Here is a 17,308-nt window from a genome sequence, read left to right as displayed (position 1 = left end):
GATCGCTCCCCACACCATGATGCCGGGTGTTGGCCCTGTGTGCCTCGGTCGTATGCAGTCCTGATTGTGGCGCTCACCTGCACGGCGCCAAACACGCATACGACCATCATTGTCACCAAGGTAGAAGCGACTCTCAACGCTGAAGACGACACGTCTCCATTCGTCCCTCCATTCACGCCTGTCGCGACACCACTGGAGGCGGGCAGCACGATGTTGGGGCGTGAGCGGAAGACGGCCTAACGGTGTGCGGGACCGTAGCCCAGCTTCATGGAGACGGTTGCGAATGGTCCTCGCCGATACCCCAGGAGCAACAGTGTCCCTAATTTGCTGGGAAGTGGCGGTGCGGTCCCCTACGGCACTGCGTAGGATCCTACGGTCTTGGCGTGCATCCGTGCGTCGCTGCGGTCCGGTCCCAGGTCGACGGGCGCGTGCACCTTCCGCCGACCACTGGCGACAACATCGATGTACTGTGGAGACCTCACGCCCCACGTGTTGAGCAATTCGGCGGTACGTCCACCCGGCCTCCCGCATGCCCACTATACGCCCTCGCTCAAAGTCCGTCAACTGCACATACGGTTCACGTTAACGCTGTCGCGGCATGCTACCAGTGTTAAAGACTGCGATGGAGCTCCGTATGCCACGGCAAACTGGCTGACACTGACGGCGGCGGTGCACAAATGCTGCGCAGCTAGCGCCATTCGACGGCCAACACCGCGGTTCCTGGTGTGTCCGCTGTGCCGTGCGTGTGATCATTGCTTGTACAGCCCTCTCGCAGTGTCCGGAGCAAGTATGGTGGGTCTGACACACCGGTGTCAATGTGTTCTTTTTTCCATTTCCAGGAGTGTATATGCTGTACTGCGTTAAATAGTTTCCCTGAAATTCTCTTTTTTATCATAAGTTTTGGAATTCATATAGGGTATTTCAAAGCCTTTTCAAAAATCATCTAGGGATGATAGATCACGTCATGGGAAATGATTTTTTTTTTTAAATAAAATGTTCGCTTAAGCTTGTTGCCGATGCAAGCCGTCTGTTATAAGTGATTATGTTTCTGGGAGGCAACAGGATGTAGGCACTCTGCGGCATTCGTATGCGATGCATGTTGCCTGCAAGCCAGTCATCTGCTCCGCGTGGAAGGTGGTAGGCTGCTTCTAAAATATCTTTCTGCACTCATTCTTAATGTTTTCTTCTTGAAATTTCTTTTTGAAATTAACCCTATCGCTTTACTGGGGAAGGCAGTATGTTCGCGTGCGTGTGTGTGTGTGTGTGTGTGTGTGTGTGTGTGTGTGTGTGTGTGTGTGTGTGAGAGAGAGAGAGAGAGAGAGAGAGAGAGAGAGAGTGTTTTTGTACGTGTGGTCTCATAAAAATTTTGAACTGGCGATAAGTACCTAGCTGTCGTGAGCCCAGATCAGTATATCACCATTATCATCATCTAACAGAGGGTTACAGTGCTTAAAAATAACATACAACAGTAACACTTGTTTATACGCATGAGATAGGTGCCAATAGAAAATACTCCCCTGTGTTGGGTTTGAACCGTTGAGCGCCTGTAAACCAAGTGTTAACAAACAAGTAAAAATAAGGCGCTGAAATATGTTTCTGCTGTCAAATACGTTTTCAGATATTTGATTCAAGCAAAGTTCGAGAGCTGGCAGCACCAGTACTTTATCAACCTCATTTTTACAGTGATTCGTCATTAGTTCAGCCTAAACAGGCTCGCTTCTTTAAAGTACACATGTCGGCGGAGAAACATCGCGGGTGCTGAACTTTTGTTTCTTTCTTTTAAGTGTTGTGATTTACTGTCTCTCCTGACAGTCAACGAGATTCATTTAAGAGTAATACAGACCATTGTCTCTTCTAGTGTTGTGAGTATCTCCGTTACTCTCCAACTTAGATGAATGGTTGATTACAAATTGCCAGGAATCTTCGGACGGATACTGCATACATACAGGCCAATGATCGAGCATTCGAGCAGTTCCTGTGTATGCCACTGCTGCAATTAGCATCCTAAACTGCCTACTGTGCAAATCGTTCCTAGTACCTGAATATGCTGCCAGGAACATTATATACCTTAACTAAATATATCTGTCGTCTTCTCTGTTTTTTGGCCTCTTTTTCCACAGTCGCCCATATGCAAGTTTTATAGGTTAATTGCCGTCTTTAGCAACTGTAATAAAAGCCTTATTCAGACCATATGCGTTTCGCTTTATTTTAAAGCAACTTCACTTGTTAGGTTTTTTTGTTGTTTATTCCAGTCTTTTTCGTCTTACACGTGTATGTGTTGACTTTTTGCACTTGCACACCGCACTTTCATTGCACTCAACACATTTATACTCGTGTGCGCTGTCCTCTCATAAGTTTGAGTGTAAGCAACATAAAACCTGACCACTGAAGACGCTTTAAAATAAAGTGAAACGCGTCTGGTCTGAATAAGACTTTTATTACAGTTGCTAAAGACGGCAATTAAACTATACAACTTGTAAATATATCTGATTTGATGTTCTCTACCTCCTGTATCAATTTGAACGCATTGTTTCGGAGCATTAATAAAACCGACAAATTACAAGGACGGATTCCTGACTGGAAATCGAGGAAAAACGGTCCTATGAACATGTGTCTGGAAATGCATCTCTGCCACGTTAGATGGCGCTGGCGAATAAAAGTTCTTCTGACATGTGCTATGTGTTCCTTGGGTTATTCATGTCGGAAACAAACCGAGATGGTGTTTGTGTACTGTCAAGCAGATAGAAACAGTCAAGAGGCAGCACGGCTATACCAGAAGACCCTCACAGACGCCAACCGCATCACACAACATTTCAAGCCCCTTTTGGGCGTTTGTGTAATCGCAGGTCTTTCCAGACGGATGAACGTGTAGGGAGGCAGTGGACTGTGCCTTCATCAGATCTGGAGGAGCGGATTCTACAGTACACTGAGACGAACCCTAGTATAAGCTCCAGACAAGTGACCCACCAACATGGTGTAAGCCAAGGTATGCTTATGTGTATCCTATACCGTATTGAGGGTTGAATAAAAGTTAGGCAGTTTTTTGTTCTACTGATTTTTATACAAATAAAAATCAGTAGAACAAAAAACCGCCTAAGTGTTATTCAACCCTCAATATGGAATTGTTCTATCAAGAAGAGACGGAAGAATCCATAAATAACATACTATACCTGTCACCTGAAACGAGCGCAGGGATTATCAGCAGCAGATTTCCCTCTATGTGAAGGATTTTGTCGATAGTTTTGCACCAGACTATCACAATTATGTGACTTCTGTCATCAGTCCTCTTTGCCGACGAAGTAACCTCTATGGCATCATCAACGTGCATTTCATGAAGGCCGCGTTGAACATCTGTTGTGACATGTATGCAATGCAGCTCTGCACTGTGTTCCGGGATGATTTGTTGTCGCTGTAATCACACCTTCCATTTCCGGACACATGTTCACAGGACCTTTTTTTCCTCCATTACCAGTCAGGAATCCGTCTCCGCAGTTTGTCGACTTTATTAATGTTCATCCTATACATATGCTATCTCCTAGAGCACTATAACTCAGTCTTAGAGGTACTGGGTTCAATCCCAGATAGAAGTGGGAGTACTAGGTATCCTTCCCGCTGCTAGAAGGTGGCACGCCACCCTCCACGTCCCAGAGCCGGGGCGAAGAAAGTCTGCACTTTATCTACAGCCAGTCCAATAGCCCGGTCACGGGCTTGCACCACAGATTTTAGCGACGTATACACAGGAGAGCGCAGCGTATTGGCAGACTTTTCTAGGATTGTGTGCTCTTGGAATTTGCACAGCAAATCACGCCATGATGCAGAACGTCTCTATTGCAGCGTCTATCAATTGAGTTGCCTGCGCATCTCCGTAGTGCTTACGAGCTTATCAATGAACCTGTAACAAAACGCATTGCTCTTATTTGGAGCTTTCCTTTTTCCCTCTCTGTCAATCCTATCTGGCACAGACCCCAGACTGATGACCAATATTCAGGTAATGATAGGACGAGGCTTTTGTATGCCGGTTCCTTTCTGGCTGAACCACTCATCCTGAGGGTTCTTCCAGTGAATCTCAGTCTCGAATCTGCCTCACCTGTGATTAGTGTTATATGGTCATTCCACTTGAAATCGCTCTGTACCCATATTCCTAGATATCTTATGGATATGAGTATTTCCATTTCCATTTGTTTATTTTAAGGGTCAACTTCCAGTACCTGCGCCAAGAATCGGTCACCTGCAGGTCTTCCCCCATTCTGGTACAATTTTCTAGGTTTGCATCTTCCTGTATACAGCAGCATCACACGCGAAATACCTCATGGAACATTACGAAAAATAATGGCCCTTGAGGAAGACTCGATTTTACTTCGCCTTTGAAAATGTTTCCCCTTTAATAACTCCATACTGAACTATGCTTGCTAGGAATTCTTCAATCCAGTCGCACGTCCGTTCGAAAAATTTCATGTGAAGGTTTCTTGTTTACGAGGGGAATGTACGGGACTGTGTCGAATATCTTCTCGATGTCAAGAAATTTTATTTATTCATTAATTATAGAGAATTTCCACCTAAATAGTAACAGATGGCGGCAATTCACCTTTGAAGTGACGTAAAAATGTAATATTATATTTTCAGTATGACGTTCTTTACTGTGAGTGCTAAGATTAAAATTTTCAAGTTTGTTGTCTGCTAAATCATAGTTTGTGTTTACAATGCTTTTTACATTAAATGTAATGTATTTATTTACTCCTAAAACTACCATTATAAACGTCAGTTGAAACTCACAGGCATACAGCATCAAGCTGAACTCCATTGTATCTGTATGCGTATGAAATGAATTAACAGAACGAAATGGTATTCACATGTGCGTTGCCTGCGGGAACCGTAGCCATTCCTGAAAAGCAGATGTTCTCTCCCCATTAAATAGATAGACGCGTGAACAGGAAGTACATTTCACATTTTCGTAACACTGACGTCAGTGACGTAGGCCGTGGTTCTACACTCCTGGAAATGGAAAAAAGAACACATTGACACCGGTGTGTCAGACCCACCATACTTGCTCCGGACACTGCGAGAGGGCTGTACAAGCAATGATCACACGCACGGCACAGCGGACACACCAGGAACCGCGGTGTTGGCCGTCGAATGGCGCTAGCTGCGCAGCATTTGTGCACCGCCGCCGTCAGTGTCAGCCAGTTTGCCGTGGCATACGGAGCTCCATCGCAGTCTTTAACACTGGTAGCATGCCGCGACAGCGTGGACGTGAACCGTATGTGCAGTTGACGGACTTTGAGCGAGGGCGTATAGTGGGCATGCGGGAGGCCGGGTGGACGTACCACCGAATTTCTCAACACGTGGGGCGTGAGGTCTCCACAGTACATCGATGTTGTCGCCAGTGGTCGGCGGAAGGTGCACGTGCCCGTCGACCTGGGACCGGACCGCAGCGACGCACGGATGCACGCCAAGACCGTAGGATCCTACGCAGTGCCGTAGGGGACCGCACCGCCACTTCCCAGCAAATTAGGGACACTGTTGCTCCTGGGGTACCGGCGAGGACCATTCGCAACCGTCTCCATGAAGCTGGGCTACGGTCCCGCACACCGTTAGGCCGTCTTCCGCTCACGCCCCAACATCGTGCAGCCCGCCTCCAGTGGTGTCGCGGCAAGCGTGAATGGAGGGACGAATGGAGACGTGTCGTCTTCAGCGATGAGAGTCGCTTCTGCCTTGGTGCCAATGATGGTCGTATGCGTGTTTGGCGCCGTGCAGGTGAGCGCCACAATCAGGACTGCATACGACCGAGGCACACAGGGCCAACACCCGGCATCATGGTGTGGGGAGCGATCTCCTACACTGGCCGTACACCACTGGTGATCGTCGAGGGGACACTGAATAGTGCACGGTACATCCAAACCGTCATCGAACCCATCGTTCTACCATTCCTAGACCGGCAAGGGAACTTGCTGCTCCAACAGGACAATGCACGTCCGCATGTATCCCGTGCCACCCAAAGTGCTCTAGAAGGTGTAAGTCAACTACCCTGGCCAGCAAGATCTCCGGATCTGTCCCCCATTGAGCATGTTTGGGACTGGATGAAGCGTCGTCTCACGCGGTCTGCACGTCCAGCACGAACGCTGGTCCAACTGAGGCGCCAGGTGGAAATGGCATGGCAAGCCGTTCCACAGGACTACATCCAGCATCTCTACGATCGTCTCCATGGGAGAATAGCAGCCTGCATTGCTGCGAAAGGTGGATATACACTGTACTAGTGCCGACATTGTGCATGCTCTGTTGCCTGTGTCTATGTGCCTGTGGTTCTGTCAGTGTGATCATGTGGTGTATCTGACCCCAGGAATGTGTCAATAAAGTTTCCCCTTCCTGGGACAATGAATTCACGGTGTTCTTATTTCAATTTCCAGGAGTGTATTATGGGTCCTGCGATCCTTCTTACAACCGGATACACTTGTCGCACAGCGTGTCATCTAAGCAAACATTATAGAAGAACTATTTCGATATGTTGTAGTACATAATACTGGTGCTGAAAATATTTCAGTAACTGCGCCGGCCTGGGTGGCCGAGCAGTTCTAGGCGCTACAGTCTGGAACCGCGCGACCGCTACGGTCGCACGTTCGAATCCTGCCTCGGGCATGGATGCGTGTGATGTCCTTAGGTTAGTTAGGTTTAAGTAGTTCTAAGTTCTAGGGGACTGATGACCTCAGAAGTTAAGTCCCATAGTGCTCAGAGCCATTTGAACCATTTCAGCAACTGCAATAATAAAAGTCTGGAATCAGTATATCCTTATGTGAAGGGCTATATCTCGACCGATTCCGTACTCGTTCAGTCCGTTTTTTGTTTTTTTGTTTTTTTTTTCAGTCATCTTCTCATTTCTGAACAAGGACAGGTATTGCAAACCGTGTATCTTGCGGCACATAATTTTCACTAAGTCAGTTTTTACGCCCTCGGGAAGACTATAAAAGTTTATAAATCAATTTACCTTCGTATTTCGTGAGACAGTCGATATCTTGCAAGTTGCACACACGTATTTCCCCTGAAAATGAATGGAAACAAGCTGTGTCAATAATAATACAAACAACAATCGAAATAAATTACAAGTATTTCGTTTCCAAGAACAATATACAAAGAAATTCAGAGTACATACACAGAAAAGAAAACATTCAGTTTGTATGAAGCATTTTCTTACAAATTAATGCATCTATAACTATATTCTGAAAAAGTGATACAGTCTGAAATGAAAATATCGTCACTGATGTTATGTTTTAACAGGTTTGTTGCCAGACATGATTAACTGCATCTCTTGACAGCTGACTCGTTTCGACCATCACTCGTTCGTTATTTTCAGATCCTCGTACAAGTAGCGGCTTGTGTATTCACTATCCATAAACTATTACCAAAACAGATGGGCTCGTTACTTGTAAAGTGACCTGTTCTTTGGGCTCGTTGGATTAGCTGTGTCGTATTTTATCGGCTTTGGTTGAAAATTAATGACAAATATCACCACTTTCCAATCGATCCACCAGCAGAAGCTCCCTCGTCTCCTTGATCTACTTCTTTTTTTTTTCAAGTCCGTTGCTCGATCCTAACTGACGAGTTGTGTGTTTCAGTTCGGAACATGATATTAGGTACTACAAGCTGCTAAATATTTTTGTGTAGTTGAAGATGAAATTCAAGAATTACTTAACCAGATATAATACTAATGTGGTGTATATAGCAAAAGATCGAAACATAAAGATATATTTCCAATAATCGTTACGTGGATGATATGTGAAACTTACAATCTACCAACAACAAATGTGATTGTGAGCCTCCTAATTTGTAAGAATGATTTAAAATTTAAAATCGTCCTTGTATATTCCAAACCTCTTCAACTATACTAGAACAAATTCTTAGAACAGAGTTACAAAGAACTTACATCTCATTCCATATTTTTAGCTTTCTTATCAGAAACATGGAGTGCCACCCAATGAGTCACTAACATCTTTTATTTGCAATAAGCAGCATATGATGATATGCTTCTCTGTGGATCATCGTTATAGAGAAGATATCGTTTATTTTGGCCAAATAGGAGCAAACCTCGAAATCAATTAATTTGGTATAATTTCACTGTTCATTGCCAGCAGTATGGTCCTAATTTAAAACTTTTTTTTTCAGCGTTCAAGTAAATCTCGATATATCATTTAATGCATTCCTCGCAATGTGTTAAAAGCGTGGCGTGAGAATACTTGTAGTTTTCTTGTCATGTGTATAGGTAAAGGATTAGATAATGGCTGTTATCACTTGATTTTGATAAATGCGTTTTCATTTAAACAGACTTTACAGGTCGAGGGCGATTAACACAGTTTTAAAGTATCAGCCTCTAGAGAAGGCATGGATTACCTTTATTTTCGATGTGACTGAGCAGTCATCAGCACGCTACGTAATTCCACTGTAATCTGAAAGACAAGTTCTGCGATCTGGCGAAATATTGGAAAAAAGTGTTTTTCGCCTTAAAAACGGGATGCAGAGGCCGTATACGTACGGTGAGAGCATTTCAGACAATTTCGTAGCCACTAAAGCAGTTTATTTCCAAAAATCAAGGAGCGTAACTGTCCCAAAAGAGAATAATAGCAATGTTGATGTCTGGAATGTTAAAGGGAACGTGAATATCTGAACGAAGATGAAGGACGTAATAGGATAGCAACAGGGTACCACGTTACGCTGTAGCTCCCCTTTCCCTGGATGGATAACTGATTAGCGACATGCAAGTCCCGTAAGTGACATCCAGTTGATTGCAGTCGTTGCAGAACAACTGCATTGCGGAATAGCATACAGTTTTCAGTTATTTATGCAGAGTGTAAAACGCAGCATGGAATGCAGCTGTACTTCGTTTGCATAAAGAAAGTCTTGCAGAAGCACAGTAGATTACTCAACTTCAAACTTTGTACTTTCCATGAGTCAAACACAGATGCGAACACGATTCTCTGTATGTTAGAGCGAAATATATTATTTGTTTCGACACTTTTAAATTATACAGAAGGCTGGTAAACGAACCTAGACTGGCGACAAAGAAATTTATATACACAATCTCTCACTGAGAGATGTCCAGATTATGAGCTGATGCACTGAATAGTTTGTCTCCGCTGTAAATAGCTGGAACGGTCAGCTCTCAGAACAGAGGAAGGAAATTACTAATAGGAACTGGACTAAGAAATTACTGTAACGTTCATGTCAGCCTCTGGGTTGATGAGCGGTGCACATTCATGTAGAATCAGTTATGCGTCACACCTGTTTTGTGGCTGTCTAATGATCCTCGAAGGAGTCTTATCTTCTCAAATCTAATTCTTTGTACAAGAAATATGCCATGTTAATCACAAGTAACATGCTAACGCTGTGTATGTGGAACATAGATCTCTCTCTTTTATAGACAATGTAATACACTCCTGGAAATGGAAAAAAGAACACATTGACACCGGTGTGTCAGACCCACCATACTTGCTCTGGACACTGCGAGACGGCTGTACAAGCAATGATCACACGCACGGCACAGCGGACACACCAGGAACCGCGGTGTTGGCCGTCGAATGGCGCTAGCTGCGCAGCATTTGTGCACCGCCGCCGTCAGTGTCAGCCAGTTTGCCGTGGCATACGGAGCTCCTTCGCAGTCTTTAACACTGGTAGCATGCCGCGACAGCGTGGACGTGAACCGTATGTGCAGTTGACGGACTTTGAGCGAGGGCGTATAGTGGGCATGCGGGAGGCCGGGTGGACGTACCGCCGAATTGCTCAACACGTGGGGCGTGAGGTTTCCACAGCACATCGATGTTGTCGCCAGTGGTCGGCGGAAGGTGCACGTGCCCGTCGGCCTGGGACCGGACCGCAGCGACGCACGGATGCACGCCAAGACCGTAGGATCCTACGCAGTGCCGTAGGGGACCGCACCGCCACTTCCCAGCAAATTAGGGACACTGTTGCCCCTGGGGTATCGGCGACGACCATTCGCAACCGTCTCCATGAAGCTGGGCTATGGTCCCGCACACCGTTAGGCCGTCTTCCGCTCACGCCCCAACATCGTGCAGCCCGCCTCCAGTGGTGTCGCGACAGGCGTGAATGGAGGGACGAATGGAGACGTGTCGTCTTCAGCGATGAGAGTCGCTTCTGCCTTGGTGCCAATGATGGTCGTATGCGTGTTTGGCGCCGTGCAGGTGAGCGCCACAATCAGGACTGCATACGACCGAGGCACACAGGGCCAACACCCAGCATCATGGTGTGGGGAGCGATCTCCTACACTGGCTGTACACCACTGGTGATCGTCGAGGGGACACTGAATAGTGCACGGTACATCCAAACCGTCATCGAACCCATCGTTCTACCATTTCTAGACCGGCAAGGGAACTTGCTGTTCCAACAGGACAACGCACGTTCGCATGTATCCCGTGCCACCCAACGTGCTCTAGAAGGTGTAAGTCAACTACCCTGGCCAGCAAGATCTCCGGATCTGTCCCCCATTGAGCATGTTTGGGACTGGATGAAGCGTCGTCTCACGCGGTCTGCACGTCCAGCACGAACGCTGGTCCAACTGAGGCGCCAGGTGGAAATGGCATGGCAAGCCGTTCCACAGGACTACATCCAGCATCTCTACGATCGTCTCCATGGGAGAATAGCAGCCTGCATTGCTGCGAAAGGTGGATATACACTGTACTAGTGCCGACATTGTGCATGCTCTGTTGCCTGTGTCTATGTGCCTGTGATTCTGTCAGTGTGATCATGTGGTGTATCTGACCCCAGGAATGTGTCAATAAAGTTTCCCCTTCCTGGGACAATGAATTCACGGTGTTCTTATTTCAATTTCCAGGAGTGTATTAATTGCACTTCCCAAGAGCACAACATTAATTGCCTCAGATTTTCAACTTGATGCAAGTCTCTCCCTGGGCCCCCCTTTGCGGTTATAAATTGTGATCAACACAGTGAATACTGCATGTACGAGGTGCGTTCAATAAGTAATGCAATACATTTTTTTCTGAAAGCAGGTTGGTTTTATTCTAGATTCCAGTACACCATACTATTTCCCACTCGTTTTACCAAAAAAAAACCTTATGTTTCAACTTAATATCCGTTAAATGCAACGGCATTACGCCACCTTACACGGAGGGCCTTTATGCCCGCATGTACCGTTCTAACGGTTGAGGCCGCAGCCAACGTGTTGCTTCATCAATAGCGCCCCCGTTATCCACTTGCATGCATCCTTCATTGGGTCACTCAGATGGAAGTCGGTAGGTGCAAGATACGGGCTATACAGTGAATGAGGAAGAACAGTCCAATGAAGACTTGTGGGAGGCCTTGCGTTGTCATGGGAAAGAGAAGGTTCATTTGCGTTTTTGTGGCGACCCTACGGGGTGCCAGAAGACCGTCGCCATCACTTTACCGGCTGACAGCGCGTCTCTGCAGTTTTTCTTCGGAGGAGACGTAGTGTGGCGCCACCCATGGATTGCCAATCTTGTTTCCAGTTCAAAGTGATGAACCAATGTTTCATCGCCTGAGACAGTAGTCGACAGAAAATTGTCACGGTCAGCCTCATAACGTGCAAGCAGTCCACACACTTGATCCTGCGACGCTCTTTATGGTCTTCTGTAACGCGTTTAGGCACACAGCTTTGAGTACCCTAACCAATGGACGAATGTGTCAGCACTACCAACAAATGTGCCTAGTTGAGGACCGAGGTATTTGATTGTGATATGTCGGTCACTTCGAATGAGAATACACGCTCGTTCCAACATTTCTGGAGTCACAACTGTGAGTGGCCAAGCAGCACGCGAGAGATCGGGCAGGTTTCGCCGACCTCGTTGCGATGATAAACGCCTCACCTATGACTCGTCGTACTTTTGTTCACTGCAAGATCTCCGTAGACATTCTACAAGCGTCTATGTATATCTGCAAGGCTCTGGTTTTCCATCAAAAGAAACTCAATAACAGTTCTCTACTTGGAACGCAGCTCCTTTACAGACGCCATTATGAAAGATACGTATAGGACTGCCACTTACCAGAACTTCGTGAAACTGAAACGGGAGTATTCCACATTATCCTGCAACAAATTCTGCATTTCTCCAAGCTAAATTGTCGAGAAAATAAATGTGTTGCAATACTTATCGAAACTTCCCGTAGAATAAAATACTCCAGTCTCAGCAACAACCCTGAGATTATGGATAAGCTAAACTCCCTATTCTATCCGCTCTACAGTAAGTTCCTAGATCAACAGCATCATAGGATAGCCCCTTCGGAGATTGAAAAGCATGGAAGAAGACTGCGCCACTTCTTAGTTTTAGATATCTCATAATGGTGCTGGTTGTAGTGCCAGTAAAGGATGGGAATCCAACTTCTCAGTGGCACATACTTCCATCTTGTCCTTACTTTTGTCAAGTAGTATATGAAAAATGCCGGAACTATTCTTCCAATAAGGGCACGGCAGACTGCTCTCTCATTGCCATTCTGCGCTAGGAAAACACATCCTTTTGCTAAGCTGGCGCCTTCTTGAGAAAGATAAAGAGCATGTTGAGCCATCCTGTCGCCATTCAATACCATTTAAGCGTGGAAGCCTGTCAGAGGCACGCGGCAATTCGTCAGGCTGGCGGCGAAGGTTGGACCTTCATGGAATGTGGCGCTGTGATAAAATGTGAAGGACAAACAACAGGTGGCCTCTAACACAAGAATTTTGGGACTTTTCAGGTGGTGTCAGAAGACTGGCAGCTTGGGACAAGGAAGGAAGAGGAGAAGAACTGCCGCCGGCCGAAGTGGCCGTGCGGTTAAAGGCGCTGCAGTCTGGAACCGCAAGACCGCAACGGTCGCAGGTTCGAATCCTGCCTCGGGCATGGATGTTTGTGATGTCCTTAGGTTAGTTAGGTTTAACTAGTTCTAAGTTCTAGGGGACTAATGACCTCAGCAGTTGAGTCCCATAGTGCTCAGAGCCATTTGAACCATTTGAGAAGAACTGCGCAGGAGGAATCGCCTAATGACTGGCATTGAGACATCGCCAGCCAAAAACAAGATTAATAGGATGAGATGACGAAGTTTCAGCGCTCGAGAAGCTGTAGCGTTGCTCTTGGGGGGCAAAAAGAAAAAGAATTGTTATTTTATTTTTTTTTTAAATGTCGAAAAAGTGAATATTTTGGTGGGCCACTTGGCAACAGAATCAGGGATTGATTACACTATTATAATAACATACGTTGAGCATTAAATACCTGAATAAGAGAAACATTGTCATTTCTGTGCATTTTTATATTCGCGATGTAGTCATACCCGGAACAACACTAATGGACCAGAAGATTTATAGACATTAAAAGAAATGCAACACTACACAATTTTTAAAAAATTGGTTCAGAAATAATAGGAAAACGATAATGTTCCTTCTGCCTCATACTGCGTTCGGCCCATCAGCGTGATCGTAATTTCTAGTGATGAACTAACACAAAATAATTATCAATTGAGTAAATGAGGAGATGGAAATCATCAAGGTTAATTTACTAAAATAAGCACACTTATCTTTAACACACTTTTTTTAATGCTACGTACCTTTTCATATTAAATTACAATAGATGACCATTGTGGTTAAATACTTTATACATAACAGTCAAAATGTCCTCTTGATGCTGTCTGTTCGTACTCAGTTACAAGAAATTACATGTTTTCTGATTGGAAAAATAACAATTAGCATATTCACTCAATATTTTCACATGAAATATAAAATACCGTTGCGGAACGCAGCAAGTCCGCGTCCGCCTTTCATGGAATACAAACAGTAAAAGGTGAGGCGACAAATGCCTCATTTGTCTTGAAACAACAGAATTCTTTTTTTATATCATTAATCGATACATGTACATAGAGATTTACAGGCACCGCACAAGAACGGTAAAGAATAATAGATTCTGTCGCTGCTATGCGATGGTTCATTTCTTTTACTTTACAATTGTTCGATAACTTTAGGCCATCGGGCGTTTACTATTGAGCGTATATTAATGTTTGTTAGGCGAAAATTACTAATATTACAAAGCCCAAGATGGAAAAAAAACAGACATTGTGCCACGTCAGTCCAGTCAAAGAGCCCTGAGGTTCAAGATGCCTCGATCTCTTTGTGTATATTCCTCATTTTAATTAATTAATGTTCAAATTGCTATCCATGTTCACCTCTTAGTCATTCAGATGTATTTTTCAGATGTACACTCCTGGAAATTGAAATAAGAACACCGTGAATTCATTGTCCCAGGAAGGGGAAACTTTATTGACACATTCCTGGGGTCAGATACATCACATGATAACACTGACAGAACCACAGGCACATAGACACAGGCAACAGAGCATGCTCAATGTCGGCACTAGTACAGTGTATATCCACCTTTCGCAGCAATGCAGGCTGCTATTCTCCCATGGAGACGATCGTAGAGATGCTGGATGTAGTCCTGTGGAACGGCTTGCCATGCCATTTCCACCTGGCGCCTCAGTTGGACCAGCGTTCGTGCTGGACGTGCAGACCGCGTGAGACGACGCTTCATCCAGTCCCAAACATGCTCAATGGGGGACAGATCCGGAGATCTTGCTGGCCAGGGTAGTTGACTTACACCTTCTAGAGCACTTTGGGTGGCACGGGATACATGCGGACGTGCATTGTCCTGTTGGAGCAGCAAGTTCCCTTGCCGGTCTAGGAATGGTAGAACGATGGGTTCGATGACGGTTTGGATGTACCGTGCACTATTCAGTGTCCCCTCGACGATCACCAGTGGTGTACGGCCAGTGTAGGAGATCGCTCCCCACACCATGATGCCGGGTGTTGGCCCTGTGTGCCTCGGTCGTATGCAGTCCTGATTGTGGCGCTCACCTGCACGGCGCCAAACACGCATACGACCATCATTGGCACCAAGGCAGAAGCGACTCTCATCGCTGAAGACGACACGTCTCCATTCGTCCCTCCATTCACGCTTGCCGCGACACCACTGGAGGCGGGCTGCACGATGTTGGGGCGTGAGCGGAAGACGGCCTAACGGTGTGCGGGACCGTAGCCCAGCTTCATGGAGACGGTTGCGAATGGTCCTCGCCGGTACCCCAGGAGCAACAGTGTCCCTAATTTGCTGGGAAGTGGCGGTGCGGTCCCCTACGGCACTGCGTAGGATCCTACGGTCTTGGCGTGCATCCGTGCGTCGCTGCGGTCCGGTCCCAGGTCGACGGGCACGTGCACCTTCCGCCGACCACTGGCGACAACATCGATGTACTGTGGAGACCTCACGCCCCACGTGTTGAGAAATTCGGCGGTACGTCCACCCGGCCTCCCGCATGCCCACTATACGCCCTCGCTCAAAGTCCGTCAACTGCACATACGGTTCACGTCAACACTGTCGCGGCATGCTACCAGTGTTAAAGACTGCGATGGAGCTCCGTTTGCCACGGCAAACTGGCTGACGCTGACAGCGGCGGTGCACAAATGCTGCGCAGCTAGCGCCATTCGACGGCCAACACCGCGGTTCCTGGTGTGTCCGCTGTGCCGTGCGTGTGATCATTGCTTGTACAGCCCTCTCGCAGTCTCCGGAGCAAGTATGATGGGTGTGACACACCGGTGTCAATGTGTTCTTTTTTCCATTTCCAGGAGTGTATTTCCTGTATTGGAAGTTTTATATCACCAGAGAAATGACGTTCGCTTTGATCAATGATCATCAAGCCTGCCGCGCAGCAAAAAAGAAATCATTGTAAGGATTCCCTATATCTTAGCACAGTTTCGATTTACCACATTTCTTGCGTCCAGCATTTGTTATTAAACAGGAGTAGTACAGCATGTTACCACATTTTTGGCACCCACGTGGTGTCCAGCGTGGGACATGAAACACGAGTCGGATAGCATGTTACCACACGTTTGGCACCCAACGTGAGCCACAATACGTCTGAAGTAGCATGTTACCTTAGTGCCTTCTTCGCCATAGACATCAATTCATATTTCATAAAATGTCGGAAATGATCATAATGTCGAAACATGTCCAACTGTGCAGGATTTTCCGGTGATGATGGGAAAAACTCTCAGCGATGGCGGAAAATGGTAAATGTATCAATTTAACACAACGAAGTATGGAAACGACTGAATCGAAGTTATAAGAATACTGCACATTTACCGTTGGTCTCTTAACGATAGTAAAGAAACAAGAAGTCACATTTTTAATAATTATGCATTTACCCACACATCTAGCACGATATCTACTCCACTCATAATCATTCTTAAAAGTGGCGTCTAGCAGATTCTATGGATGCATCACATCGTCGTAGAAACTTTTGTAGTACCTGTTCGAACAACCCCGCCGCTCTTTGAAAAATGTCAAAGACAGACAGAATTCTTATCATGAGATGCTCTTGATTCTCGACGTGTCTATGGTCCAAAACACTTCTCATACCGCCCCACAGAAGAAGTTTCAGATAAAATGAATGAGTTTGTTTCGGAACAGGATCTCTCATGATGTCAACGTACATCTTACAAGGTGATCATCGGGCCTGTTAATCACGGATTTTGATGAGCCTCAGGTATGTCGTAGAGGGCCCTATCCTCAGTGACTGACTGGCGGCCTTTCATGCGATGGCCCCTTCCTAGTTCCTGAGAAAATCGATGTTGAAGTTCTATGGGTACCTTCTGTACCTGTAACGTCAACATTACTTCCTCCAGGCGAGAGTAGCGCAGTGGCTACAGTTCACGGCTACCGTGTTGACGGTATGGGTACGAATCTTTGACATGTACATTCTTTTTTTTTTAATCTCATTGTTCTACATCTACATCTACATCTACATGGATACTCTGCAAATCCCATTTATGTGCCTGGCAGAGGGTTCATTGAACCACCTTCACAATTCTCTATTATTCCAATCTCGTATAGCACGCGGAAAGAATGAACACCTATATCTACCCGTACGAGCTCTGATTTCCCTTATTTTATCGTGGTGATAGTTCCGCCCTATGTAGGTCGGTGTCAACAAAATATTTTTGCATTCGGAGGAGAAAGTTGGTGATTGGAATTTCGTGAGAAGATTCCGTCGCAACGAAAAACGCCTTTCTTTTAATGATTTCCAGCCCAAATGCTATATCATTTCTGTGACACTCTCTCCCATATTTCGCGATAATACAAAACGTGCTGCCCTTCTTCGAACTTTTTCAATGTACTCCGTCAGTACTACCTGTTAAGGATCCCACACCGCGCAACAGTATTCTAAAAGCGGACGGACAAACTTACTGTAAGCAGTCTCCTTAGTAGGTCTGTTACATTTTTTAAGTGTCCTGCCAATAAAACGCAGCCTTTGGTTAGCCTTCTCC

The 17,308-nt window shown here is 45.9% G+C and overlaps 1 protein-coding gene across 1 annotated transcript in view; it reads right to left on the bottom strand.

Moving 5' to 3' along the window:
* LOC124557027 (sodium channel protein Nach-like) overlaps nucleotides 1–17,308 on the bottom strand; it is a 220,649-nt gene that overhangs the window by 110,824 nt on the left and 92,517 nt on the right. The window contains exon 7 of the mRNA XM_047130894.1: nucleotides 6,980–7,033. Within this exon, the coding sequence (XP_046986850.1) occupies nucleotides 6,980–7,033 (54 nt within the window). The remainder of the gene's footprint in view (nucleotides 1–6,979; nucleotides 7,034–17,308) is intronic.

The sequence above is a fragment of the Schistocerca americana genome, chromosome 1 (assembly GCF_021461395.2).
Source record: "Schistocerca americana isolate TAMUIC-IGC-003095 chromosome 1, iqSchAmer2.1, whole genome shotgun sequence".
Lineage (NCBI taxonomy): Eukaryota > Metazoa > Arthropoda > Insecta > Orthoptera > Acrididae > Schistocerca > Schistocerca americana.
The sequence above is the reverse complement of the archived record's forward strand: the minus strand, read 5'-3'. Positions and strand labels throughout refer to the sequence as shown.